Source organism: Felis catus, chromosome B2 (genome assembly GCF_018350175.1).
Source record: "Felis catus isolate Fca126 chromosome B2, F.catus_Fca126_mat1.0, whole genome shotgun sequence".
NCBI classification, from domain to species: domain Eukaryota; kingdom Metazoa; phylum Chordata; class Mammalia; order Carnivora; family Felidae; genus Felis; species Felis catus.
Window position 1 is genome coordinate 21,086,066 of NC_058372.1, and position 26,780 is coordinate 21,112,845.

Consider the following 26,780-nt stretch of genomic DNA (forward strand, 5'->3'; position numbering starts at 1 on the left):
TCATTTTCCTGATAAAACATATCCATTGTTCAGGCGGTTGTGATGTTTACAGAGTAATAGGATAGGAACACGTGACCTTCATGCAGCATAAACTTGTGTGCCGTCTTGTGTGCGATCCCTTATTGACCCAGCCTGGTCCTTCTCCAATGCTTCCTCTCAGAGTTGTACCTGATTTTATTACCAGTTTTCATCCAAATCCAGTGGGGAACAGGATGATTCTGCTTTTGATTCTTGTCCAGGAATCGCTTGATCCTGAAAGTCTTGTGGGAAGACATGGCGAGGGACGGTCAACTGGACACAGAGAAAAGGAGAGAGAAGGGAAAGTCTTTTTTAATAAGTTCCAGTGTATGGGGTGCGTGGGTGGCTTAGTCGGTTAAGCATCTGACTCTTGGTTCCGGCTCAGGTCATGACCTCACGGTTCGCAAGTTTGAGCCCCGTGTAAGGCTCTGTGCTGACAGTGCGGAGCCTGCCTGCTATTCTCTCTCCAACTCTCTCTGCCTCTCTCAAAATAAATAAATAAACTTAAAAAAAAAAGTTCCAGTGTATCACAGGAGTAGTAATGGAGAAAAGTTTTCTTTAGGGTGGAAATACTAAAGCAGTGGCAGCATACTAAATCATTGAGTTTCTGGGTTTTGAACTGACTTTATTTATTTGTTTGTTTATTTATTTATTTGTTTGTTTGTGTATTTATTTTTATTGAGAGAAAGAGAGGGTGCAGAGAGAGAGAGGGTGAGAGAGAGACTACCACAAGGGGCAGATTCGGAGAAAAGCAGGACTCACCGGATGCAGGGCTTGAACTCACAAACCATGAGGTCATAACCTGAACTGGAGTCAGATGCTTAACCGACTGAGCCACCCGGGCATCCTGAAGTGACTTTTTATATCTGCCACCTCTTCTTCGCAATTCCTCTTCTGGACTTCCGAGCCTCTCCACTGCCCTGATCCTCCCTTCCGCCTCCTCGGGCTGCACCATGAGGCTGTTTCTGGCCCCTTGCTCTGTGTCTGCCCACCCGGTCCTCAACAATGCCAGCCCTTGTCAAGACTTCAGTTGTCACCTTTGTGAGGATGATTCCAAACTGTGACTCTGGTCTTGACATTTCTCCAGACAAATTTCCAGCCTTCCTCTGGGCCACACTGCTTGGTGAGGCAGTTGCTGTCTTAAGTCAGCATTTCCAAAGCGAAATTTAATTCTTTCAGTCCAAGCTCAAAACTTTCAAAATGATCTTGGACAACTTGCTGACATCTGGTTATCAAAGCATATTGACCTCACGTGCACTGATCTCTTCATGCCGCCCTCTTCTGTCCCACATCCATGTCCCCACCTAATCCGGGCTCCCATTACTTCCTCCCCACACCATTGCAAGCCCTCCTAACTGGTCTCCCCACTTCCATTCTCTATCCCTTCCAAATCAACCTAGATCAACCTTGACAGATTTCCCTTCCCCAAGCGCAGTCAAAAATTTGTACTCCTTGGCTCAAAGTGCCTCACTCTGCCTGATATTCAAGGTCACCGCTGGTGGGTGCACCGTCACCAAAATCTACCTCCATCTTTTCCTCAACACAAGCTCGTGCTTCCCTGCCTGTTTCAAAATGCATTTTATTTAAAAACATTTTTTTTAATTTTTTTATGTTTATTTATTTTTGACAGATAGAGGGAGAGAGAGACAGAGCATGAGTGGGGGAGGGGCAGAGAGAGAGACACACGGAATCTGAAGCAGGCTCCAGGCTCTGAGCTGTTAGCACAGAGCCTGACACGGGGCTCAAACTCACGGACCTCGAGATCATGACCTGAGCCGAAGTCGGACCCTCAACTGACTGAGCAACCCAGGTGCCCCTTTTAAAAAAATGTTTAATGTTTGTTTTTGAGAAAGAGAGAGAGAGAGAGAGAGAGAGAGAGAGTGAAAGTAGAGGAGGGTCAGAGAGAGAGGGAGACACAGAATCAAAGCAGGTTCCAGGCTTCAAGCTGTCAGCACAGAGCCCAATGCAGGGCTCAAACCCACGGACCAAGAGATCATGACCTGAGCTGAAGTCGAATGCTTAACAGACTGAGCCACCCAGGTGCCCAATGCATTTTTTTTTAATTTTAATGTTTACTTATTTTTGAAAGAGAGAGCTTGAGCAGGGGAGGGGCAGAAAGAGAGGGAAACAGAGGATCTGAAGCAGGCTCCGAACTGACAGCAGACAGCTTGATGTGGGACTTGAACTCATAAACCATCAGATCACAACCTGGGCCGAAGTCGGATGCTCAACCAACTGAGCCACCCGGGCACCCCTAGTCCAAAATGCATTTTAAATGATAGGTCCACTCGGACCTTTTCCTGATACCCTCTCCAGATGCCCCGCTTGCTCTCGTGCAGCCCTAGTGCTCTGCGGGCTCCCCTCCTGCCCTGTATCATCACAAGGCCCATGCTTGTTACCGTTCGTCAGCTCCTTCGTTTCCCCACCGCGGGGAACGCCGTCACCTCTCACAGGGCCCAGGCCAGAAACTGGAGGATTCCAGATGCCTTCCTCTATCTCACTCGGGTCCTTGCAAATCAGCCTCTGAGACAGCTCTCTCACATCTGTCCCCTCTGGTCATCCTCCCTTGCCCTGTGTGAGCTCAGGACATCCCCATCTGGGAGCTGGGGCAGGACCGTCCTTGTGGCACTGAGATAGAAAGCCTGCCATCTCCACCCAGCTCGCTACCTGTGTGATTCCGGGGAGGTTGCTCGGCTTTTCTGGGCATTAGTTTTCTCACCTGCCAAGGGTTAAAAAAATAAAAAAAAAATAATTTCCCACCTGGCCCCTGGCTGCAGTGACACAAGAATAAATCCAGTGCTCTCTATGCTACCAAGGAGCTCTATAAAAAAAAAAACACAAAACCCTGTCTGATCCCACCTATAACTTCCAATGCCAATAACTGGCAGAATAAAATTTTGTTGTTTTTTTTTTTTTTCTTTTGTATTTGTTGGGTTTTTTTTTTATTTTTTTGGTTATTTTTTATTTTGTTATTTATTTTTTATTTTTCATTTTTTTTTGCTTAGCCTGTAAGACTGTGCACGCCATGGCCTGGCTGTACCTCTTACTGCTCTGAGGAGCCCCCAAGATAAAAAAGCATGCATGCTCCCTGCATGCAGCAAGTCCTTGCACACACTCAAGTCTTGTACGTGCTGTTGTCGAGGTCTCTGATCATCCTGAGCCACCTCCGCTTTACTCCTTGATGCTTTCCATGTCTACTAACTTCTCATGCTCTTTAAGACACAACTGGAGGGTCACCTTCTCTGAGAAGCCTCCCTGGCCCCCCAGGAAATGTGGGGAGCGCTCCTCTGTATTCCAATCATCTCCATACTTAGTCCATGCTATTTTCCAACTGGCTCTCCTCCCTGCTGAACTTGAGGTCCCTGTCCTGTTGGACTTGATACCCTGGTACCCAGCTCTGGGCCTAGGATATATATACCGCTAATAATTTTGTATTGAACGACTGAAGGAATGAATGAATCCTATCCGTGCCCCCCACTCCCACATACTATAAGCTCATCAAAGACCAAGGTTGTATTTCTTCTAACATCTGCTAGTTGGTCCTACGCTAAAGAGATTCTTAATCAATACTTGGCTGTTTAAAGAACAGCCAAGGAGGACAGTGTGGCACAAACACAGTGGGCAAAGGGGACAATAAGATGAGCCAAGGGGGCCAGACAGGAATGGAGCTTTGAGGCCATGGGAAGAAAGAGTGTGGGCTTCGTGCAAGTGCAGTAGGAAGCTACCGGAGGGGCTGAAGTAGACGAACAACTTCAGGTTTATGATTTTAAGCAAAGCTGGGCCGTAAAGGCCACATGCTGTATGACTTCATTGTATGACATACTTATCACACTCAGAACCCTCCCCAGGAAATATTCAGTTTTCTCATCTCTAAGGTTAGACCAGCTCACGCCCAAGGCCACGTTTAGTTCCATGTTTTTTTAATTTCTTGTTAAATAAAAAATGACTGTTACGCTAAAGGAATAGAACCCAGCATAGCAACCCCAGGGAAGGGATGCCGAGATTCTGTTTCAGCAGCACTATGATATGGTGGGAAGGACCCAGGAGATGTGGATTCTTCACTGGTTTGAGCATTTACCACTGGAGTGACCTTAGAAAAATCATCAAATCCTCCAGCTCTTTGTTTTTGTATCTCTAAAATACGGGAGCTCTAGAGGGTGGCTTCGATGGTCCCTCCCATAGAAAGTTTGAGTTCTAACCCACCCTCGCTTTCTGAAGGCAACCTAGACCCTTCTTGGAATAAAGTATGTATTCACCCACATTGTAGATTCTAACAGTTTTAATAAAATTAATGTCATTGATTTTTTTCTGTTAAAAAGACTGAGATATGGGGAACCTGGGTGGCTCAGTCAGTTAAACGTCCGACATTTGATATCAGCTCAGGTCTTGAACTCAGGGTCATGAGTTCAAGTCCCACTTTGGGTCCATGCTGGGTGCACAGTGTGCTTAAAAAAATAAAAAAATTTTAAAAAGACTGAGAGAAATACATGGAATATATTGCATGTTAAAAAGAGTGTGGTAGCTCCATCTTCAAGAAAACACCAAATAGTAGATGATGCTGGTGCTGCAGGATGGACCTGGAATGGGCGCTCGCAGAGGCATGACTGAGGACAAGGAGTGGATCCCTGTCACCAAGCTGGGCCACCTGATCAGTGACATGAAGATGAAGTCCCTGGAAGAGATCTATCTCTTCTCCCTGCCCATCAAGGACTCCGAGGTCATTGACTTTTTTCTGGGGGCATTCCTCAAGGATGAGAGTTTTTCTGTTTTGGTTTTGGTCTGGGTTTTTTAATGTTTATTTATTTTGAGAGAGACAGAGACAGAATGTGAGCGGGGTAGAGGCAGAGACAGAAAGTGACACAGAATTCGAAGCAGGATCCAGGCTCTGAGCTGTCATCACAGAGCCCAATGCGGGGCTCAAACCCACGAACTGCAAGATCATGACCTGAGCCGATGTTGGACGCTTAATGGACTGAGCCACCCAGGTGCCCCTCAAGGATGAGGTCTTGAAGATTATGCTTGTGTAAAGCAGACCCCTGCTGACCAGAAGACTAGGTTCAAGGCATTTGTTGCCATCAGAGATTATTGCAGACACGTCGGTTTGGGTGTTAAGTGCTCCAAGGAGGTAGTCACTGCCATCCATTGGACCATCATACTGAGCAAACTTTCCATTGTCCCTGTGAAGTGAGGCTATCAGGGGAAGAAGGTTGGCGAGCCCCACACTGTCTCATGCAAGGGAGCCAGCGCCTGTGGCTCTGTACTGGTGTGTTTCATCCTTGCCCATAGAGGCACTGGCATCCCTGCCCACAAAGGCACTGTCTCAGCCCCTGTGCCCAAGAAGCTACTGGTGATGGCCAGTATTAACGACTTCCACCCCTCACCCAGGGGCTGTACTGCCACTGTGGGCAATTTCAGCAAGGCCACTTTTTCTTTTTAAATTTATTTATTTATTTATTTTGAGAGAGACAGAGACAGTGCAAGTTGGGGAGGGGCATAGAGAGAGGGAGAGAGAGAATCCCAAGCAGCCTCTGTGCTACCAGCACAGAGCCCCATGTGGGGCTCAAGCTCATGAAACTGTGAGATCATGACCTGAGGCAAAACCAAGAGTTGGATGCTTAACCGACTGAGCCACCCAGGCACCCCGATCCATGTCACTTTGGATGCCATTTCCAAGACCTACGGTTATCTCACCCCTGACTTCTGGAAAGAGACAGTGTTTGCCAAGTCTCCCTACTAGAAATTCACTGACCGTCTTGGGAAGACCCACACCAGAGTCTCCATACAGGGGATCCCGGCTCCAGCTGTGGCCACTACATAGTGTTACACAAGAAAACTAAAGTGAAGTAAAGCCTGTAAAAGAAAAGAATGTGATAGATTTATAAACACTGACATGGAAGATGTCCCATGAGTGTTGCTGGTAGAAAATCGAGTTACAAAACAGTATGTACTATAGTCCCCCCTTATCTACAGTTTCAGCTACCCGCGGTCAACCTCAGTCTGTAAGCAGATGACCATCCTTCTGGCACATCAGCAGGTCAGTAGTAGCCTAACACTATATCACAGTGCCTCCGTCAGTCACCTCACTTCATCTCATTACGTAGGCATTTTACCTTCTCATGTCATCACAGGAGGAAGCAGAGTGAGTACAGTATGGTCAGCTATGTTGAAAGATCACATTCACCTGACTTTTACTACAGTATATTCTTATAATGTTTTTATTTTATTATTGGCTATTATTGTTTATCTCTTGAAATTAGACTTCATCATAGGCATGTACATATAGGAAAAAACAGAGTATATATAGGGTTGGATACTCTCTGTGGTTTTAGGCATCCACTGGGGTCCTTGGGATGGATCCCCCATCGATAAGGAAGGACAACTGCATAATATATCTTTTTTTTAAAATTTTTTTTAATGTTTATTTTTGAGACAGAGAGAGACAGAGCATGAATGGGGGAGAGGGACAGAGAGGGAGACACAGAATTGGAAGCAGGCTCCAGGCTCTGAGCCATCAGCCCAGAGCCTGACGCGGGGCTCGAACTCACGGACTGTGAGATCGTGACCTGAGCTGAAGTCGGACGCTCAACCGACTGAGCCACCCAGGCGCCCCTATATATCATTTTTATAAGACAAGAGTGTGTGCACATATAAATACACAAATCTTTTCCTCTCTCAGTCTTTACTATCTTACTATGCACCACAGTCCGCCCAGTGGCTCCAGGCAAACACACAGAAATCAGTCACTCTTGGTTCCTTCCCTTCCTTCGCACCTTAGTTCTCTCTCTTCATAGGAGACAGGGGGAAAGCCCATGGATGTTGGGAAGTTTTATGGTCTTGGGAGAGAAGACAATGCACCAAAGAAGATTAGAGAATAATTTGGAATAGATGTTGTCGTTGGAGGAGAAAGAACCCTGCGGCCGCGGTGGTCAGAGAAGAGGCATGAAGGGGCTGAGTTGGGCTCGAGTGGGCAGTCAGGCTAGATGAGGGCAGGCCAGAGGAGCAGGCACGTGAGGGAAGTGGAGGGAATGTGTGGCATGTCAGAGGAGAGGGGCCACTACTGAGCAGGCTGGGCAAAGGCACTTGTGTTCATCTTCTAGGGCTCCCACAACAGAGTTCCACAGATCGAAGGTGTTTAAACAACACAAGTTCATTTTCTCAGTTCTGGAGGCTGGAAGTCCAAGATCAAGGTGTTGGCAGGATTGATTCCTTCTGAGGCCTCTCTCCTTGGCCTGCAGATGCTGCCTTCTTCCTGGGTCCTCACACAGTCTTCCCTCCGCATGTGTCTGTGTCCTAAACTCCTCCTCCTCTTATAAGGACACCAGTCAGACTGGATTAGAGTCTATCCTACTGACCTCATTTTAACTTAATCACCTCTTTAAAGACCCTGTCTCCAAATACAGTCACATTCCGAAGTGCTGGGGGATAGGACTTCAATGTATGGATTTTGAGGGAAACACAGTTCAGTTCGTCACACTGTCTATGCCTGAGGTATAGTAGGTGGTCAGGAAATTGTTGAAAGACTGAATAAATGAAGCGCATAAGATTGCTTTGTTTATGGGCACAGCAGGAAGTTTGTAGGACACTTAAAGTTGTAATGATCATGGAGAGAAAGTCTAGATCCAAGCTCTAAGACACTCTTGAGCAAAGGGCCCCCATGATGTTGATGTTGTTGCAAGCACATTAGATGACAATGTTCTGCCCTGTGGTTTGGAGCAGAGGTGAGGCTGGAAGCAGAGAGATCAGGTGAAAAACCATTTCAGTCATTCCAGGTGTGTGGTGACAAGAGGTAGGGGCCACAGAATGAAAGCTGGAGGCAGATGGATGTGCCCAGGGTAGGGGTGGGAGGGGGTGGTGTTCCAAGCACCTGCACCCAGCTGATGTGTGTATGTGAGAGCCATATTCTGCCTTCACCTTGAGAACAAGAAGTCCTCTAGAAACTGGAAAGGCAGTGGTTACCAAAGCTGTGTAAGATGATCTCATAGGTCCTGGGACACAAATGACTCCAAACAATTCCTTTTGATTCAGGGCCCTCTCAATTTGTCCCACCCTCACTCTGCCCTTGAATATGAGTAGACTGCACTAAGATTCTTATTGGTTGGCAGAGATATTAAACTTATTCCCACCTTGTCTTGGGTTTTGTGGTTCTCTCCCCTAAGCACACTTGTACCCACTAGGACGCCCTCTCCCTTCTTCCCTTCCTCTGAAAATTCTACCTGGCTTTCAAGGCCCAATTTATATATTGCCTTATCCACACACCTCTTGGTAGCACTACAGCTCATGTGGGTCTGTCCTTTGGCTGAGCCCTAATCACCTAAGGGCTCACTATAAGATGATATATAGTGATACTATAAGATGTATCATGACGTTAAATAAGGTACCATGCCCATGCTTAAGATATTTGGAACATTTTTATGCCATGCAAACTCCCCCATGAGACTCTAAGTTCCTTGAGGTCATGGATTTGGAGCTTCTTATGTATTTGTTACACTGTAAAACCTAGTGCATATTAGGTGCTCAACAAATTAATGCTGAAACAATAGCCAACACGCCAAAGGTCCACATAAATGGAGTTAGCGGGCAAAAAAGGGCAGAGATAGAATATAAGCATATTCATTTCAATTCGTAGAAATGGCCACTAAGCTCTAACCCCACCAGCTTGCCCAGTACTTCCTTAATGCGGCTCAAAAAAAGCCTTAGCTCCAAGTCAAAGGGATTCTTAACTTCCAAAAGGAGCTTCACTCTCTCTGTCTCAAAAATAAATAAACATTAAAAAAAAATTAAAAAAAAAAAGGGGGCGCCTGGGTGGCTCAGTCGGTTGAGCGTCCGACTTCAGCTCAGGTCACGATCTCGCGGTCCGTGGGTTCGAGCCCCACATCGGGCTCTGGGCTGATGGCTCAGAGCCTGGAGCCTGGAGCCTGCTTCGGATTCTGTGTCTCCCTCTCTCTCTGCCCCTCCCCCGTTCATATAAAAAAAACAACAACAACAACAAAAGGAGCTTCATGTGTAGGAACTCAAATTGACTTAACCTCATATGCATAATGATGATAAAAGGGTTGAGTGGACCAGACTCTTGGCAGTCTGCACCTGAGGAGGTGATTAACCAGTCCTGGGAAGCAGGTTGGACCAACACTTCTGATAAGGATCAGGCAGAGGGCCTGAGGGGAGCTGGCACCAGGGCGGCCTTTGGGGAGGAAGACTGTTGTTAGAATTCTCCTTAAGGGAAGAGACCAGGGGCGCTTGGGTGGCTCACTCGGTTAAGCGTCCGACTTCAGCTCAAGTCACGATCTCGCGGTCTGTGAGTTCAAGCCCCGGGTCGGGCTCTGGGCTGATGGCTCAGAACCTGGAGCCTGCTTCCGATTCTGTGTCTCCCTCTCTCTCTGCCCCTCCCCTGTTCATGCTCTGTCTCTCTCTGTCTCAAAAATAAATAAAGCGTTAAAAAAAAAAGGGGGGGGGGAAGAGACTAAAGGAGAATTGGCAGTTTTTTTGGAGAAAATGTAACAGCTGATCCTCAAATTTGCATAGAATTGCAGGAAGTAATGAATAACGAAAAGAATCTTGGGAAAGAAGAACAAATTGAAAGAAAAAAACAAGAAGAAGAACAAATTGAGAGGATTCACACTTCCTAATTTCAACATTTATCACAAAATTGCGGTAATCAAATGAGTGGAGTGCTGGCATAAGGACAGACAAATCGAGCAACAGAATAAAATTGAGAGTCTAGAGATAAACTCATGTGTCTATGGTCAAATGATTTTCAACAAGGGTGCCAAGTCCATTCAATGGGAGAGAGAACAGACTTATCAATAACCGATGCTGGCAAAACGGGATTCCTACATGCAAAAGAATGAAGTTGGGCTCTCATATACCATACACAAAAATAACTCAGATTGATCAGTGACCTAAATATAAGGGCTAAAACCCCAGGGCACCTGGGTGGCACAGTTGGTTGAGCATCAGACTCTTGGTTTTGGTTCAGGTCATGATCTCACGATTCATGGGATTAAGCCCTGCTATCAGCATGGAGCCTGCTTCGGATTCTCTCTCTCCCTCTCTCTCTCTCTCTCTCTGTCTCTTTCTGCCCCTCTCCTGCTTTTGCTCTCTCTCAAAACAAATAAATTTAAAAAAATTTAAAATTTTGTGCACCAAAGACATTATCAAGAAAGTGAAAAGAATCTATGGAATGGAAGAAAATATTTTCAGATCAAATATCTGATAATGGTTTACTATCTAGATTATATAAAGAATTCCTAGGGGTGCCTGGGTGGCTCAGTCCGTTGAGCATCCGACTTCAGCTCAGGTCATGATCTCATGGTTCATGGGTTCCAGCCTCACATGGGGCTCTGTGCTGACAGCTCAGAGCCTGGAGCCTGCTTTAGATTCTGTGTCTCCCTCTCTCTGCCCCTCCCCCAATCGTGCTCGCTCTCTCTCTCTCTCTCTCTCTCTCTCTCTCTCAAAAATAAATAATAAAAACTTAAATAAAAAGAACTCCTAACACTCAACAAGACAAACAACCAAATGGGCAAAAGACTTAAACAGACATTTCTGCAAAGAAGAAATACAAATGGCCATCAAGCATGTAAAAAGATATTCAACATCATTAATCATTAGGGAAATGTAAATCAAAAACACAGTAAAATACCGCCTTCTAACCATTAGGATGGTCATTATCAAAAACAAATAAATAGAAAGCAACAAGTGCTGGTGAAGATGTGGAGAAACTGGAACCCTGATGGAGATGTAAAACGGTGCTGCCACTGTGAAAAGCTGGTGTCTCCCCCCAAAAACTAAATGTAGAATTACCATATGACCCAGCAATTGCACTCATAGGTATATAGACAAAAGAACTGAAAACAACTGTACAGATACTTGTCCACATTATTCACAATCGCCAAAAGGTAGAAACAACCCAAGCATCCATCAGCAGATGCATAGATAAACAAAACATTGTATTCAGTCCTAAAAAAGGAATAAAGTTCTGATATAACACAGACAAACCTTGAAAGCATTACGCTAAATGAAATAAACCCAACAAGGGGTGCCTGGGTGGCTCAGTCGGTTAAGCCTCTTTTGATTTCGGTTCAGGTCATGATCTCACGTTTGGTGAATTTGAGCCCCACACTGGGCTCTGTACAGGGGGTGTAGAACCTGGTTGGGATTCTCTCCTTCCCTCTCTCTCTGCCCCTCCCCTACTCATCTTGCTCTCTCTTTCTCTCCAAATAAATAAACTTAGAAACAAAGAAACCAAACACAAAAGGTCAAATATTGTATGATTTCATCTATATGAAGCATCTACAATAGGCAAATTGATAGACACAGAAAGTGTAATTGCAGTTATCAGGGGCTGGGGAAATGGGGAGTTATTACTTAATGCTCACAGAGTTCCTGTTTGGGTGGTAGAAAAGTTCTGGAAATCGATAGTGGTGATGCTGGTACAACACCGTGTATGTAATTAATGTCACTGAATTGTACACTTTCAAGTGGCTAAGATGGCACATGGCAAATTCCGTGACTTATATTTCAGCACAGTTCAAAAAAATCATATAAAATGAAATGAAACAAGAATTGGTAGAGACAAGGAGGAAAGAGAATGCAAGGTGGGTACGGTGCTCTCTGGAATGGGTTGTTATTGGGAGACTGGATGGTGGTGGGCAGCCTTTTATTCCAAAGATATTTTGTGTTAGGCACCAAACATATGCCTAGATACAAAAAAAAAAAAAAAAAAAAAAAAAAAAAAAAAAAAAAAAAAAAAAAAAAGAAAAGCAAGCAAGAAAATCATTAGCAGGGAAGATTTGCTCCAGCAAATATGAGAGAAGCAACATTGACCTTAGAGTTATGAGACTAACCCACAGGCTCTCTGGGTCAACCCACGATGCCAAGATAATGACTCTAAGGTCACTGTCTATGCCCAAGTTTTGCCATTCTGGTGGCACTTATTTCCTCTGCCATGTCGAAGCTCAAGTCTCATATAATATATGGAAATGTCACAAAAAAATGTCTCAGGTGACAGGTGCCAGAAAGCTTGTGTAGCTCAAAAACGTTTACTCTTCCAGCCTCTCTTCTGTAGAAAAAAAAAAAAAAAAGAGGGTGTGCCTGGGTGGCTCAGTCAATTGAGCATCAACAATCCTGAGATCCAGCCCCGTGTTGGGCTCTGTGCCAAGTATGGAGCCTACTTGATTCTCTCTCTCCTTCCCTCTGCCCCTCCCTTGCTCAATATAAACAAAGAAGAAAAAAAAAAAAAAGAGGCCAGTATGGCTTGCATAGTCCTTTCCATTTACTTTTTAAGACAAAATATGTCTGCTTCCTATTCTACAGCATTACAAACTCTGCTATCGTGAGAGAAAGCTGCACAGAGTCACGCTCCTTCCGCGAAGGGATGTGACTTTAAATCCTCCCCCTGGCGTGTCCAGGAGTTACCAGCTGCACCAGGATAGTGCTGCCCGGCGCCGTCCTCCACCTCCTGGGACGGGCTCTGAGCAGGGTGGTGTTGCAACCTGTCTCTAGAATGGCATGAGCATTGAGATACAGTACTTCGCAGTGCTTGGCACACAGTAGATACTCAAAATATGTTTGTGCGATACAGAGAATCCCAGTGCCCTCTGAGCTGGAGAAAGAAGCACGAGGAGGTGATTGTGAGGGGCAATAAAAGTGACATCCGTGGAATACTAATGAAGTCTAAGTTCAACGTTAAGACAGGGACATGTTTATTTTTTAAAATTTTTAATGTTTATTTTTGAGAGAGAGACAGAGCGTGAGTGGGGGAGGGGCAGAGAAAGAAGGAGACACAGAATCTGAAGCAGGCTCCAGGCTCCGAGCTGTCAGCACAAAGTCTGACAGGGGCTCGAACCCACGAACTGTAAGATCATGACCTGAGCCGAAGTTGGATGCTTAACCGACTGAGCCACCCAAGCACCCCTAAGACAGAGACATTTTTAAAAGAGAGCACACACGGTCCTTTATTTGCTTCAAGTGTCTTTGAATATCTCTGCCATTTCATTTCAATGATCTTAAACCTTCCATTGGATCAGGAACTGATTTTCAGGAATAGCCACTGTTGAAATGAAGACTGAACTGACTGTAAATCGGGCATGTCATTAATTATTTAAACCTACTGAATGAAATAGACCACCTGAGGGGCACCTGGCTGGCTCAGTCCCAAGAGCATGAGACTCTTGATCTCAGGGTTGTGAGTTTGATCCTACATTGGGTATAGAGATTACTGAAGAAAATAAAAACTTTAGGGGTGCCTGGGTGGCTTAGTCAGTTAAGCGTCTGACTTCAGCTCAGGCCATGATCTCATGGTTCATGAGTTTGAGCCCCACGCCGGGCTCTGTGCTGACACTTGGAACCTAGAGCCTGCTTCAGATTCTGTGTCTCCCTCTCTCTCTCTGTCCCTCCCTCACTCATGCTCTCTCTCTCAGAAATAAACATTAAAAAAAAATTTTTTTAAGAAAATACTTTAAAAAAATAAGTGAAATAGACCTCAAAAGCACAAATAAAAGTGATGTAAAGAGACTTTTAAAAAAGATACTTCTGTATGAATGACATCTGGATAAATTTGATATGATGGCTAGTTTGCTTACTTTTATTTTCACTGCTTTCTTCTGATTTAACTTGTGCTATGCAGTTACACCCCACAGCTGGCCCTAAACACTAATTGCTAAGAGACAGCTCTTGCAGGGAGGTAGATTCAATTAGCATCACGTCTTTAATGACCCCACGTATTACATACATCACATGTATAATTACTTATTTTATGGCATCATGCTATCCCATAGATAAACAAAAACTTTGATAAAATTTACTAGCTTTTTGGGGCGTGTCCCCCAAAGGGTGTCATTTTCATTTGAACCAGTAACCAAGATGAAAATAACCCTACTGTCAAGGGTTAACCTGTGGAGGTTAACATAAAATGGCCAAAATGTCCATCACACCCACACGTACAAGGGAAGGCACAGCGCTGGAAGTGTACATTTGAATAATCCAGACATCTTGTATTCAGAGAACTCAGAGAAAAGCATGGGAGACTGCCCTATGAGTAAATCATTAAAACAAAGTCTGACTTGGGGCACCTGGGTGGCTCAGCTAGTAAAGCATCTGACTTTAGCTCGGGTCATGATCTCATGATTCATGGGTTCGAGTCCAGCGTCAGGCTCTGTGCTGACTGCTCGGAGCCTGGAGCCTACTTTGGATTCTGTGTCTCCCTCTCTCTCTCTCTCTCAAATAAATAAACATAAAAAAAACCAAGTCTGACAAGGACACAAGGCAGGCATGAGGAGGGGTTAGAGGCCAGCCACAGCCTTTATGTGGGGATTCAAAAATGAAACACGAATATCGAACAATGAACGGGCGTGTTCATGGCAGACAAAAGTCAGGATGACATTCCAGAAAGAATGGGCAGAGCAGCACGTGCCAGGGCATGAAAAGGGTGGTGGGTTTGGGAGAATTCCCTGTAAACCTGCGCTGCTGTACCTGGGGCAAAATCAGTGGGAGGTCAGAAGAACAATGGAAAACTTGAGGTAACGCCTGAGATTTCTCCTCACTAGGTAATAAAGGAAGCCTCTGCACAGGCAGTTCGCCTTCATCTTAAAATACAAAGGTAAGTTGGGGTATTGGATTGTAAAATACGATTGAGATAGAATGAGCAGTCCTAGGAACAACTGAACCCCCAATCGCCAAGCTCAGCCGTGCTCCTCAGAGAACCAGTAGCATCAAAAGAAGACTGTCTCTTGCCATGCTCCCTCCATCTCCGGTTTTTAAAAACTTGTCCGTTTACCACAAGGAAGCCAGGCGAAAGAAGGACAATCAGACGTGGAGAGTATTGGGGCAGTTCCCAACGGGCTGCGTGAGCCTGCGGTCACTGTGCTTCTGTCCTGGGTCAAGACTGAGAAGCTGCGGAAGGAGAGTTAGGGGTGTGGCAGGTAGGAGATGATGCACAAGGAACAGCAGTCCGGAGAACTGATAGTTTCTGGTTGTTTTTTTTTTAAGTTTATTTATTTTTGAAAGAGACAGAGACAGCATGAGCAGGGAAAGGGCAGAGAATCCCAAGCAGGCTGCACTGTCAGTACAGAGCCCGACGCAGGGCTCGAGCCCATGAAATCGTGAGATCATGACCTGAGCTGAAAACCAAGAGTCGAACAAAGGCTTAACCGACTGAGCCACCCAGGTGCCCCAGAACCGAAGGTTTCTACGCAGTAGAGTTCTGTTCTTTATTGCCTACTTGCCATTCTCTGAGAAAGGCAGCTGTTGCTGGTAATTCTCATTCCACACCCACCACTTCTGCTGTGGATGGATTTCCTCCCCTAATGTCTTCCGCCATCCAAATGTTTCTGCTATTCACGCCCTCAGAATGGAGATTCCACATGAAGCTGTCTGGTGTTCATCATGGACCACGGGAGGTGCTCTGCCTCTCATTCTGTTTCCTCCCCAACGTCCACTACTCCCTACCAGAAAAGATTAGAAATTCTCTCTGATCAAGACGTGACAAGGTTCATTTGCACATTTAACAAATCATGTTCTTTTTGTGTAACAAATATAACTACTTTTTTAATGTTTATTTTTGAGAGAGAGAGCACAGGCGGGATGGGGCGGGCACAGAGAGGGAGACACAGAATCTAAAGCAGGCTCCAGGCTCTGAGCTGTCAGCACAGAGCCCGATTCGGGGCTCGAACCCACGGACTGTGAGATCACGACCTGAGCCAGTCAGACGCTCAACCGACTGAGCCACCCAGGTGCCCCAACAAATAATTTTAGTAAGTTATTGCAGCATCTAATTGAGGAAGGGGAGGAGGAAAGGAGATAATATATACAAACCCACCATTCTGTGGTGGGTGCTCTCAACATATTATCTCATTTAATCCTCTCAATGTTCCTGTGAAGGAAGCTTGTTCAACCCATTTTACAGATGTGAAAATAAACAAGAACTGCCCAGCCCAGTTCTTGAATACAGTGGTCTAGGCAAGTATCCAGCACAGAAGATGACTGATAAATGGTAGGCAAGTTCCACTGGATCCTTGTCCCTGATCAAGTTTATAAAGATTTACCTAGGTTTTCCTGCTTTTTCACCCCGAGCCAGTTATCATGTCCTATCTTGGCACTCAAAACATATATTGATGGAAAACAGAAAGTTCTTCACACTATATTTGGCTCTCTAAAGGAAAAGTCAAAGTCTTATATGCATTTAAAATACTACTTTTTGCCACAAGGGATTTAAAGTGATTTACCACAAAGATAGGTACAATAACATGACTAAATATAAATAAGAATAAAATAATATTATAGATAACATAAATATAATATTTAAAATAAAAGTTAATAACAGAAGAGTAAAAAAAAAGTATCATAAACTACAGGCTATAAGGAAATATATAGTTGCTATGATTAAGCCTTAATTTTTACTTTTTGTTTACTACCAGCCAAACTGAAAATGAAAACATGGTCAGTTAATAGTTTTTTTTTTTTTAATGTTTATTTATTTTTCAGGGAGAGAGAGAAAGACAGAGTGTGAGTCGGGGAGGGGCAGAGAGAGACAGGGAGACAGAGAATCCGAAGCAGGCTCCAGGCTCCGAACTGTCAGCACAGAACCTGACGTGGGGCTCGAACCCACAAATTGCCAGATCATGACCTGAGTGGAAGTCAGACAGTTAACCAACTGAGCCACTAGGCACCCCAGTCAGTTGATAGTTCTAAGTGTTAGAGAGAAAAAGAAACTTCCTCAAGGGAAGCTTAGCTTTTCTAAAAATTTAGTTTTAAAATATATACCTCATACACAATTTCATATTAGCTTCTACCCTCCCTACCTAATGATAGAATAGACACTATTCCTATCATACATTCCCATAGCAAAAGCAAAGCATTAAAGTAGAATTCTCCAGTCAAGGTTAGAGTCTCTAGAAAGGTCCTCAAGGTGGGATACAGATTCCATATCAGTTATCAATTGCTATGTAACAAATCACCCCAAAGCTTAAACCAACCACCACTTTATTTGTTCATTATTCTGAGAGTCAGCAAATTGGGCTGAGCTTAGCTGGGCAGTTCTAACAGTGCTCAAGCCTCACACTACAGAGGTTCTGATTTAACTGGTCTTGGATGCGGCTCTTCATTGGCAGCTCCCTAGGTGATTCTTACGTATTGTCAAGCTTAAGAACCACTGGCACAGTGCATAACCCTGAATCACAACCGAGAGAAGGCAATTATCCTCAGGTGAAGTTAAAAGGACATTAAGAAATGCCAGACCCAGGGGTGCCTGAGTGGCTCAGTCGGTTAAGCATCCGACTTCCGCTCAGGTCATGATCTCACGGTTCATGAACTTGAGCCCCGCTTTGGGCTCTGTGCTGACAGCTCAGAGCCTGGAGTCTTCTTCGCATTCTGTGACTCCCTCTCTCTCTGTCCTTCCCCTAGTTGCACTACGTGTCTCTCTCAAAAAATAAATAATAAACATTAAAAAAATAAAAAAAAAGAAATGCCAGACTCAGATTATCCAAAACAATAGTGAAAAAGAACAAACTTGGAGAATTCATACTTCCTGACTTCAAAACTTACCATACAGTTACAGTAATCAAGACAATGTATAGCATAAGTATCAATATATAGAGAACAATGGATCAGAGCTGAGAGCCCAAAAATAAATCCTACTTTTATACTCAGTTGATTTTCAACAAGGGTTGAAAGAGCCCCAAGATCTTTCAAAGGGGAAAGAACATTCTTTTCAACAAATGGCACTGGGGCAACTGGATATCCACAAGTAAAGGAATGATTCTGAATCCCTTCCTTCCATAATAGAGAAAAAGTAATGCAAAATGGATTGCAGACCTACATGTAAGGGCTAGAATGCTATAACTCTTAGAAAAAAAAGCCCAGGATTGTACACCATGGCCAAGTAGGATTTATCCCCAGAATGCAATGTTGTTTTAACATCCAAAATCCAACTAATGTAACTCACTATACTGATAGAATAAAGGACAAAAAAACCCACATGGTCCTCAACAGCTGCAGAAAAATCATTGCTCAATATCCAATGATATTCATGATACAATCTCTCAACAAACTAGAAATAGGGGCACCTGGGTGTCTCAGTAGTTTAAGCATCCAACTTCAGCTCAGGTCATGATCTCACAGTTCATGAACTTGAGCCCCATGTCGGGCTCTGTGCTGACAGCTCAGAGCCTGGAGCCTGCTTTGGATTTTGTGTCTTCCTCCCTCTCTGTGCCCCTCCCCAGCTTGCTCTCTCTCTCTCTCTCTCTCTCTCTCAAAAAATACATAAAACACTAAAAAAATTTTTTTAAAAACTAGAAATAAAAGGAGGCTTCCTCAATTTGACATAGGCTATGTATGAAAACCTGACAGCTGACACTATACTTAATAGTGAAGACTGAACATATAATGGAATACAATTCAACCTTAAAAAGAAGGAACTTTTTTTTTTTAATGTTTAAAATTTTTATTTATTTTTGAGAGAGAGAGAGAGAGAGAGAGAGAGAGAGAGAGACAGAGACAGAGCATGAGCAGGGGAGAGGAAGAGAGGGAGGGAGACACAGAATCCACAGAAGGCTCCAGGATCTGAGCTGTCAGCACAGAGCCCGACATGGGGTCAAACTCACGAACTGTGAGATCATGACCTTAACCAAAGTTGGACATTTAATCGACTGAGCCACCCAGGTGCTCTGGAACTTCTTCTTTTTTTTTTTTTTTAAGTTTATTTATTTATTTTGAGAGAGAAAGAGAGAAAGAGAGCAGGGGAGGGACAGAGAAAGAAGGAGAGAGAGAATCCCAAGCAGGCTCCACACTGCCAGTACAGAGCCCAATGTGGGGCTCAAACTCACAAACCATGAGATCATGACTTGAGCCTAAACCAAGAGTCGTAAGCTTGACTGACTGAGCCACCCAGGCGCCCCAAAAAGAAGGAACTTCTGACACATATTACAACATGGATGAACCTTGAGGGCATTATGCTAAGTGAAATAAGCCAGTCACAAAAACATAAATACTGTATGATTCCACTGATAATGAAGTGTCTAGAATAGTATAATCTGTAGAGGCAGAAAGTAGAATGGTGGTTGTCCAGGGCTGGAAAGATAGGGGGAGGGGGATTTTTTGTTTAGGGGGTACAGAGTTTCAGTTTGGGAAGACGAAAAGAGTTCTGGAGCTGGATGGTGGTGATGGTTGTATAACAATGTGAATGTACTCAATGCCACTGAATTGTACACTTAAAGATGGTTAAAATGATAAATCTTATGTTATGACTTTTATATTTCACCACAAGCTAAAAAATAAAAAGAAACAGGGGCACCTGGGTGGCTCAGTCAGTTAGGCATCTGCCTTCGGCTCAGGTCATGATCTCATGGTTCGTGGGTTCAAGTCCCTCGTCGGGCTCTGCACTGACAGTGCGGAGCCTGCTTCTGATCTTCTGTCTCCCTCTCTGTCCGCCCCTCCCCTGCTCTCTCTCTCAAAAAATAAAATAAACATTGGGGCGCCTGGGTGGCTTGGTCGGTTAAGCGTCCGACTTCGGCTCAGGTCATGATCTCACTGTCCATGAGTTCAAGCCCCGCGTCAGGCTCTGTGCTGACAGCTCAGAGCCTGGAGCCTGTTTCAGATTCTGTGTCTCCCTCTCTCTCTGCCCCTCCCCTGTTCATGCTCTGTCTCTCTCTGTCTCAAAAATAAATAAACGTTAAAAAAAAATAAAAAAATAAATAAAAAAAAATAAAAAAATAAAATAAACATTAAAAAAAAGAAGTAGATAAAACAGTGAAAAAAAACCTAATGTTTCCCTCTAAGACTGGGAACAATATTTTCTCTCACCACTTTTATTCAACTTTGTCCCAGAGTCTCTAGCCAGTGAAATAATGCAAGAATAAACAAATAAAAGGTATATAGATTGGAAAGAGAAGAAACATAACTGTCTTCATTCATAGACAACATGATCCTGTATGTGGACAATTTTAAGGAGTTTCCAAAAACTTACTAGAATTAGTAAACCAGATCAGCAAGGCCACAGGATAAACGAACCAATACACAAAATTAATTGTATTTCAATATACTAACAATAAACAATCTAAAAATAAAATTAAAAAGTAATTCCAGGGGTGCCTGGTTGGCTCAGTTGGTTAAGCATCTGACTTTGGCTCAGGTGATGATCTCATCATGGCTTGTGGGTTCGAACCATGTGTCAGGCTCTGTGCCAACAGCTCAGAGCCTGGAGCCTGCTTCAGATTCTGTGTCTCCCTCTCTCTCTGACCCTCCCTCACTTGCACTCTGTCTGTCTGTCTCTCTCTCTCTCAAAAATAAACATTTAATTTTTTTTAAAGCAATTCCATTCACAATAGCATCAAAAAATAAAATACTTGGAAATAAATTTAACAAAAGAACTGCAAGAACTATGCACTAAAGGGGCTCCTGGGTGGCTCAGTCGGTTAAGCGTCCGACTTCAGCTCAGGTCACAATCTCGCGGTTCGTGAGTTTGAGCCCCGCATCGGTCTCTGTGCTGACTGCTCAGAACCTGGAGCCTGTTTCAGATTCTGTGTCTCCCTCTCTCTCTGACCCTCCCCCGTTCATGCTCTGTCTCTCTCTGTCTCAAAAATAAATAAATGTTAAAAAAAAATTAAAAAAAAAAAAAAAAGAACTATGCACTAAAACCAGAAAACATTACCAGGTATTTATCTGAAGATCTGAATAAATGGAGAGATGTACCATGTACATAGACTAGAAGGCTCAATATAGTTAAGAGGGTAATCCTTCTGGGGCACCTGGGTAGCTCAGTCGGTTTAGCAACCGACCAGCTCAGCTCATGATATGTGGCTGGTGACTTCAAACCCCGCATCAGGCTCTCTGCTGTCAGCATGGGGCCTGCTTTGGATCCTCTCTCTCCCTCTCTTGCTGCCCCTCCCCAACTAGCATGCATGCTCTTTCTCTCTCGGAAATAAGTAGACACTTAAAAAAAAAAAAAAGGGAAATCCTTCATAAATTGATCTAGAAATTACATGAAATCCCTATTAAAATCTCATGAGTTTTTTGGTAGAGTTTGACAACCTGACCCTAAAAGTTATATGAAATTCAAAGAACCTAGAAGAGCCAAACAATTTTGAAAAAGAAGAACAAAGTTGGAGGACTTATACTACCTGATTTAAAAACTTAACTATACAGCTATATTAATTAAGACAATCTTATACTGGCATAAGCATAGATATATGGGGCAATGGAACAGAATAGAATGTCCAGAGATAAGCCCTTACCTTTATGATCAGTTGATTTTCAAGAAAGATATGGAGGCAAAAAATATGTGTGTGTGTATGTGTGTGCCCTTACCTCACAGTATTCACAAAAATTCATTAATAGACTTAAATATGTAGGAATTAAATAATTATGTTTACAGATGCTAAAATCTACCCCCCTAAAGCCCCCTCCCCCCCCCCAAAAAAAAACCCTGACTAAATAGCTCCTTGCTTTATTTTACTCAGGCAAATGACTGAGGCTAAAGATGGGCCAAATATCTTGAATGGAATTGTGTGTTATTTTGAACACCTTTATCAATATTTTTCACTTTGTGACCAGATTTGTCAAGCTGAGTCTCTTGGAAGGAAACCCCCATCACAGCATCCTGCTGGACATCTGCGTTGGAAAGATAGGCAATGGGATTTTTAAGTTGACCCTGAGGGTATTGAAAAATCCTAGATGGGTTCTAAACTCAGATTTTGTTTTATAGAAGAATAAATTTGTTTTCCATCGAGAGAATTTAATTAAGAATTAGGCCAGTAAATTCTCAAACTCAGCTGTAATCGTTCTCTCCAATTTATTTCGAAGACATGACCAAGAAGGGGAGACTTACCCAGGGCTGTTTGGTACCGGATTTCTTTGGCCCCCGAGGGTGGAGAGGGTTTACAAAGCCCTCAGTCAGAAGCTGTGGTTATGGGGATTTCACACAGGAGATGCCCAAGTGTGTGTTTCTCCTGACAGCCTGGAACATTGCTGATCCAGGACCGAGCCTGCTTAAGTGAAATGCCTCGGAGGCAAGCAATCCCTCAATTAATCTTCTCTGGCTTCAGTAGACCTGAGAAATGAAAGGGCACACCTCTCTCTCAAGGGAGAGCTGTGGGTTTGTCCATGTCTTCTGGATTCCTTCCAACTTCTGGGTAGGTTTTCTTTCTTGCAAGTCTGGAATGGGTGTGGAAAGCGCACTTCCGTTCATGTCCACCAGTGGTAGCATGCTCGTTCACCTACCAACACAAGCAGCAACTGGTAGGACCAACACCTTGCTTCTTTTGGTACAAAAGAGATTTGGTACAAAAGAGATTTTGGTACAAAAGAGATTTGGTACAAAGAAAAGCAAGCCCCCTCCTATGAGGCTAATAAAAGGGAATTTGTCTTTAAAACAAGGATATACACCCCAAATATGACTTCCACCTATCTCCCTACCTACCCACAAATACTCATTAAAGTTGAATTTAGGGGACGCCTGGGTGGCTCAGTTGGTGAAGCATACGACCTAGGCTCAAGGCAAGATATGGTTCATGGGTTCGAGCCCCACATTGGTTCCACTCTGACGGCAGAGCTTGTTTGGGATTCTCTCTCTCCTTCTCTTTCTGCCCCTGCCCCACTCGTGCGTGCATTCTCTCTCTCAAAATAAATAAATAAACTTTAAAAACATCGAATTTAAGAATAGCCTCTCATGTCTCTTAAGACATAAACTCCCCCCTTAACAAATTAACCTTAAAAACTCTATTCCAGTTAGTAGTGACCTTTCTTCATTTTGGAATATGTCACTCTCTCATCAGAGACATCAAATCTGTTTCTTCTCATGAATAATAATGTCACAATTAAGAATTATAACTTTTGGGGAGCCTGGATGGCACAGTCGGTTAAGCATCCGACTCTTGATCTCAGCTCAGGTTATGATCTCTCAGTTAGGGAGTTCGAGCCCTGCCTCAGACTCTGCTCTGATGGTGCAAAGCCTACTTGGGGTTCTGTCTCTCCTTCTTTGTGCGCCTCCCCCACTTGTGCTCTTGCTCTTTCTGTCTCCCAAAATGAATAAGTAAACATAAAAAAAAATTTTAAAAGAATTATAACTTTTTTTTAAGGTTTACTTAATTTTGAAGGAGAGACACAGAGCGTGAGCAGGGGAGGAGCAGAGAGAGAGGGAGACACAGAATCAAAAGCAGGCTCCAGACTCTGAGCTGCCAACACAGAGCCTGACACGGGGCTGGAACCCACAAACTGTGAGGTCACGACCTGAGCTGAAGTCTGACGCTTAACCAACTAAGCCACCCAGATGTCCCAAGAATTATAACTCTTAATATTTATTTGCCCTCATGCTATACTTTCTCCCTGAGAATTTCAAGATGAAATGACTATCATGTTGGGACAAGTCATTTCCCAGTGTGGCACACAACCATACCGTCCTTTTCAGATCTATTCCTCGATTTTATGATAAATAGATTGTAGGAAATGACAGGACCACTCCAAACTTGTGACAAAGTTAAGCCTGGCATGCGATCCCTGCTTCTCTAATGTTACTTCTGGGTATTTCTCCTACCAATACTCTATTTCCTACCATTTTTTAAAAAATGAAACATTGTTCTTTTTCATCATTCTGCCTTTTGCTGATATTTCCTTTCATGTTTTAAAACTAGCATTGTTTTGGGGCACCTGAGTGGCTCAGTTGGTTAAGTGCCAACTTCAGCTCAGGTCATGATCTCACAGTTCATGAGTTCAAGCCCCGAGTCAGGCTCTGTGCTGATAGCTCAGAGCCTGGAGCCTGCTTCAGATTCTGTGTCTCCGTCTCTCTCTGCCTCTCCCCTAGTCATGCTCTATCTCTGTCTCTCAAAAATACTAAATAAAAACATTAAAAAAAAAAAGCTAGCAGTGTTTCAGATTATGAAATTAATACTATTCCTTATAAAATTTTAAAATATGAAAAGTTATGAAGAAGAAAATCAAGTCACCCATAATCCCTCCTCCAAGAGATAATCACTGTTAACATTTTTGGTGTATTTCCCTTTAGTATTTTTATGTATGACATTTCCCTCCCAAAACTACATAGCAAATAAATGAAAGGCAATTTTCCCATTCTCAATCCATATCCATTGTGGATAATACCACTTATGTTTGGTCTTGAACTTGTCCCACAGTGCCACCAACCCTGATCTTCCAGTCCCTGCCTTGTGGTCTGTTTCTCCATCCAAACCCTGACCCCAAATTCCCCGGCTGGGGCGCCACTCACACTGAACTCCAGCTTTGGGTTTTGATATTTGACTTCAATGCTGTCTGACCCCTTGGACCTTTGGGAACATGAACTGTAAAGGCAAAAACTTCATGGAACTCTGCACCCAACATAGCAAAAATCAAGCAAGACTTCATGAAGAATCTACATTCTTCATCGTTTTTGATGCTTTGGAAATTAGGGTTTTACTCTGCCTTTTTTAAAGGCAAGCATTTTCAAAGACATAAGATGCTGGAGAATAGGCACCAGGCCATTTATAACTCTAGCACATGGCCCATAGTAAGTGCTCAATAAATGTCTGATGAGTGCTTAAGTGACATCTATTGAATTCTTACTTCCTGTCTGGGGGAATATAATTAAAGCTGGAAGTTAATAGCAACAGTAATGAATGTGGTCAGTGGCTCTTCATCCCTTACCAGCCAGGATCACTGGTCTTTAATCATTTAAACATGTCTGTTCCCCTAGGCTGGGTCTCCCCTTCCTGATGACTAGCCTCCTCCTGCTGCCTTTGTGCCTGCTGCTCCCCTGATGGACCGAGATGTGGCTCCCCCACCAAGGACAGCACTGGCCTCCCCCTCACTGACCAGCAGCCCCTCTTCTCACCTCCCACCACCGCACCTGTTGTGGTAGACCCGCTTCTTGCCAAGCTGTACGACCATTTTTCATCCTTGTCTTACCTAACCTCTCCAAGGTGGTTGACACACTTGCCCTCTGCCCCTCTTGAAACTCCCTCGTTGGCATGCACAATTCCTTCCTCTGAGCTCTCCTTGTCCTCCTGGCTGCCCCCTTCCAGCCTCTGGGGCAGAGTCCTCCACTGCCTGAGCCTAAATGTTGGAATCCCCCCACACTTGCCTCCTTGGTTCTCTTCTCTTCTAACCCCGCAGACCTGTCTCTCTGATCTCCCCCATCCCATGACCTCTGCACCATCCATGGGTCCTGCACACCCCATGGGGTGGAATATCACAGGAGTGTCCGCTATAGAATGCCACACAGATGTCCCTCCAGATCCACATGTCCCAGTGGAACTTACATCTTCCATTTTAATCCTGCCCTTCTCTTACTGTTTCATGACACCCAAGCCTGAAACTTTGGGAGTCCTCACGTTCTTCCACAGGCACCCCTCTAATGGTTGACCAAGTCCTGCCCATTCTACCTCTTTTCTATTTGTCCAGTTATCCTCTAGACTGGGATCTTTCCAAGATGTCCGTCTGAACTTCCCTGCCCGCAGCAACACCTATTCCTCTTATACAGCCTCCTTCATGTGGTTGGCAGGCCCTTTGGAATCGGGTCCGTGCTTACCTCACTAGCTTCATCCCTTAATAGTTCCTGGGGTCTAGTCATACCCAACCTTCTAATTCATTCAAACAGCCCTGCTGTCTCTCGTCTCCAGGTGATTGCACCCACTTTTAATCTACCTGGAGTCCTTTCTACCCCTTCCTTCACCTGGCCAGCCCCTGCCCCTCCTTTGGGTCTTAGCTTAGACATTATTTTTGGAGGAGTTTTTCAGGAAGCCCCACATCCCTTAGAACATGCTCCTGATACACATGCTGCAAAAATACTACGTACCGTCTGAGCACTTACACGCTAACTGTGATTGCTGACTTCATACCTGCCTGGGTGGCCAAGTGAATGTTCCGTTTGTGGAGAGGCAGACGCCAAGTTTATCCTCTTCCCTGCATGCAGCACAGTACAATGCCAGCGCATAGTAGATCCTCAGCAAAAACACTGGGTGAATGTCAAATTAGTGAATGAGCGAAGGAATGAAAGAATGTTCTTCTCTCTTTTGTCAATGTTCTTTTCATCTCTTGCCAGGATGAAGCAGAGATTCCTAACAGACGTCCCCACACTCTTGTCCAATTTATTTTCCACATTTGGGTACCAATGATCATTCTAAAAAGAAAACCTACGGGCGCCTTGGGTGGCTCAGTCAGTTAAGTGGCCAACTTCAGCTCAGGTCATGATCTCACTGTTTGTGGGTTCAAGCCCCGCGTCAGGCTCTGTGCTGCCAGCCCAGAGCCTGGAGCCTGCTTCAGATTCTGTGTCTCCCTCTCTCTGCTCCTCTCCTGCTCACACTCTGTCTCAAAAATAAATAAACATTAAAAAAAATTAAAAAGAAAAAAGAAAAAGCAAACCTAATCATGTCATGCCCTGGTTTAAAATCAATGGCTATGCATTTCTCACAAGATAAAGTGCAGACTTAAGCATAGTTTTAAGGCCTTTTAGGATTTTGCTCCTATTTACCTCCTCACTACAGCCCCTCTCCTGATGAAACACTAATCTCCAGTGCCTCTGACCCACTCTTGGCTCTTCCTGAAGTCCAGGCTCTGAGGGCTCGGGGTTGGGGGACTTTGCATATGCAGCTCCTCCCTTTCCCCTTTGCCCCGCCCACCCCCACTTCAGCCTCAGGACGCCCCTTAGGAACCACCTCTTAGGAATCTACCTCTGAGCCCTCAGTTCCCTGGCAAGTAGAATGAGGTATCTTAATGTGGTTCTTCATCTTAATCTGTAGGTTCTTCCCTTGTCTTCAATCAGCCTTCATCAGCCTGTAGGTGTC

The 26,780-nt window shown here is 44.2% G+C and overlaps 1 protein-coding gene and 1 pseudogene across 1 annotated transcript; one reads left to right on the top strand and one right to left on the bottom strand.

Annotated features, from left to right (window-relative positions):
• LOC102901706 (60S ribosomal protein L39-like) lies at positions 1-26,577 on the bottom strand. The gene is made up of 4 exons (XM_045057155.1): positions 26,468-26,577; positions 25,793-25,951; positions 21,836-22,223; positions 1-291 (listed from the first exon to the last, which is right to left on the bottom strand). Exon 4 carries the CDS (start codon positions 273-275, stop codon positions 120-122), a length of 156 nt encoding a protein of 51 aa, XP_044913090.1. The 5' UTR covers positions 276-291; positions 21,836-22,223; positions 25,793-25,951; positions 26,468-26,577; the 3' UTR covers positions 1-119.
• LOC101099379 lies at positions 4,542-5,836 on the top strand (annotated as a pseudogene).
• Positions 26,578-26,780: the final 203 nt, after the last annotated feature.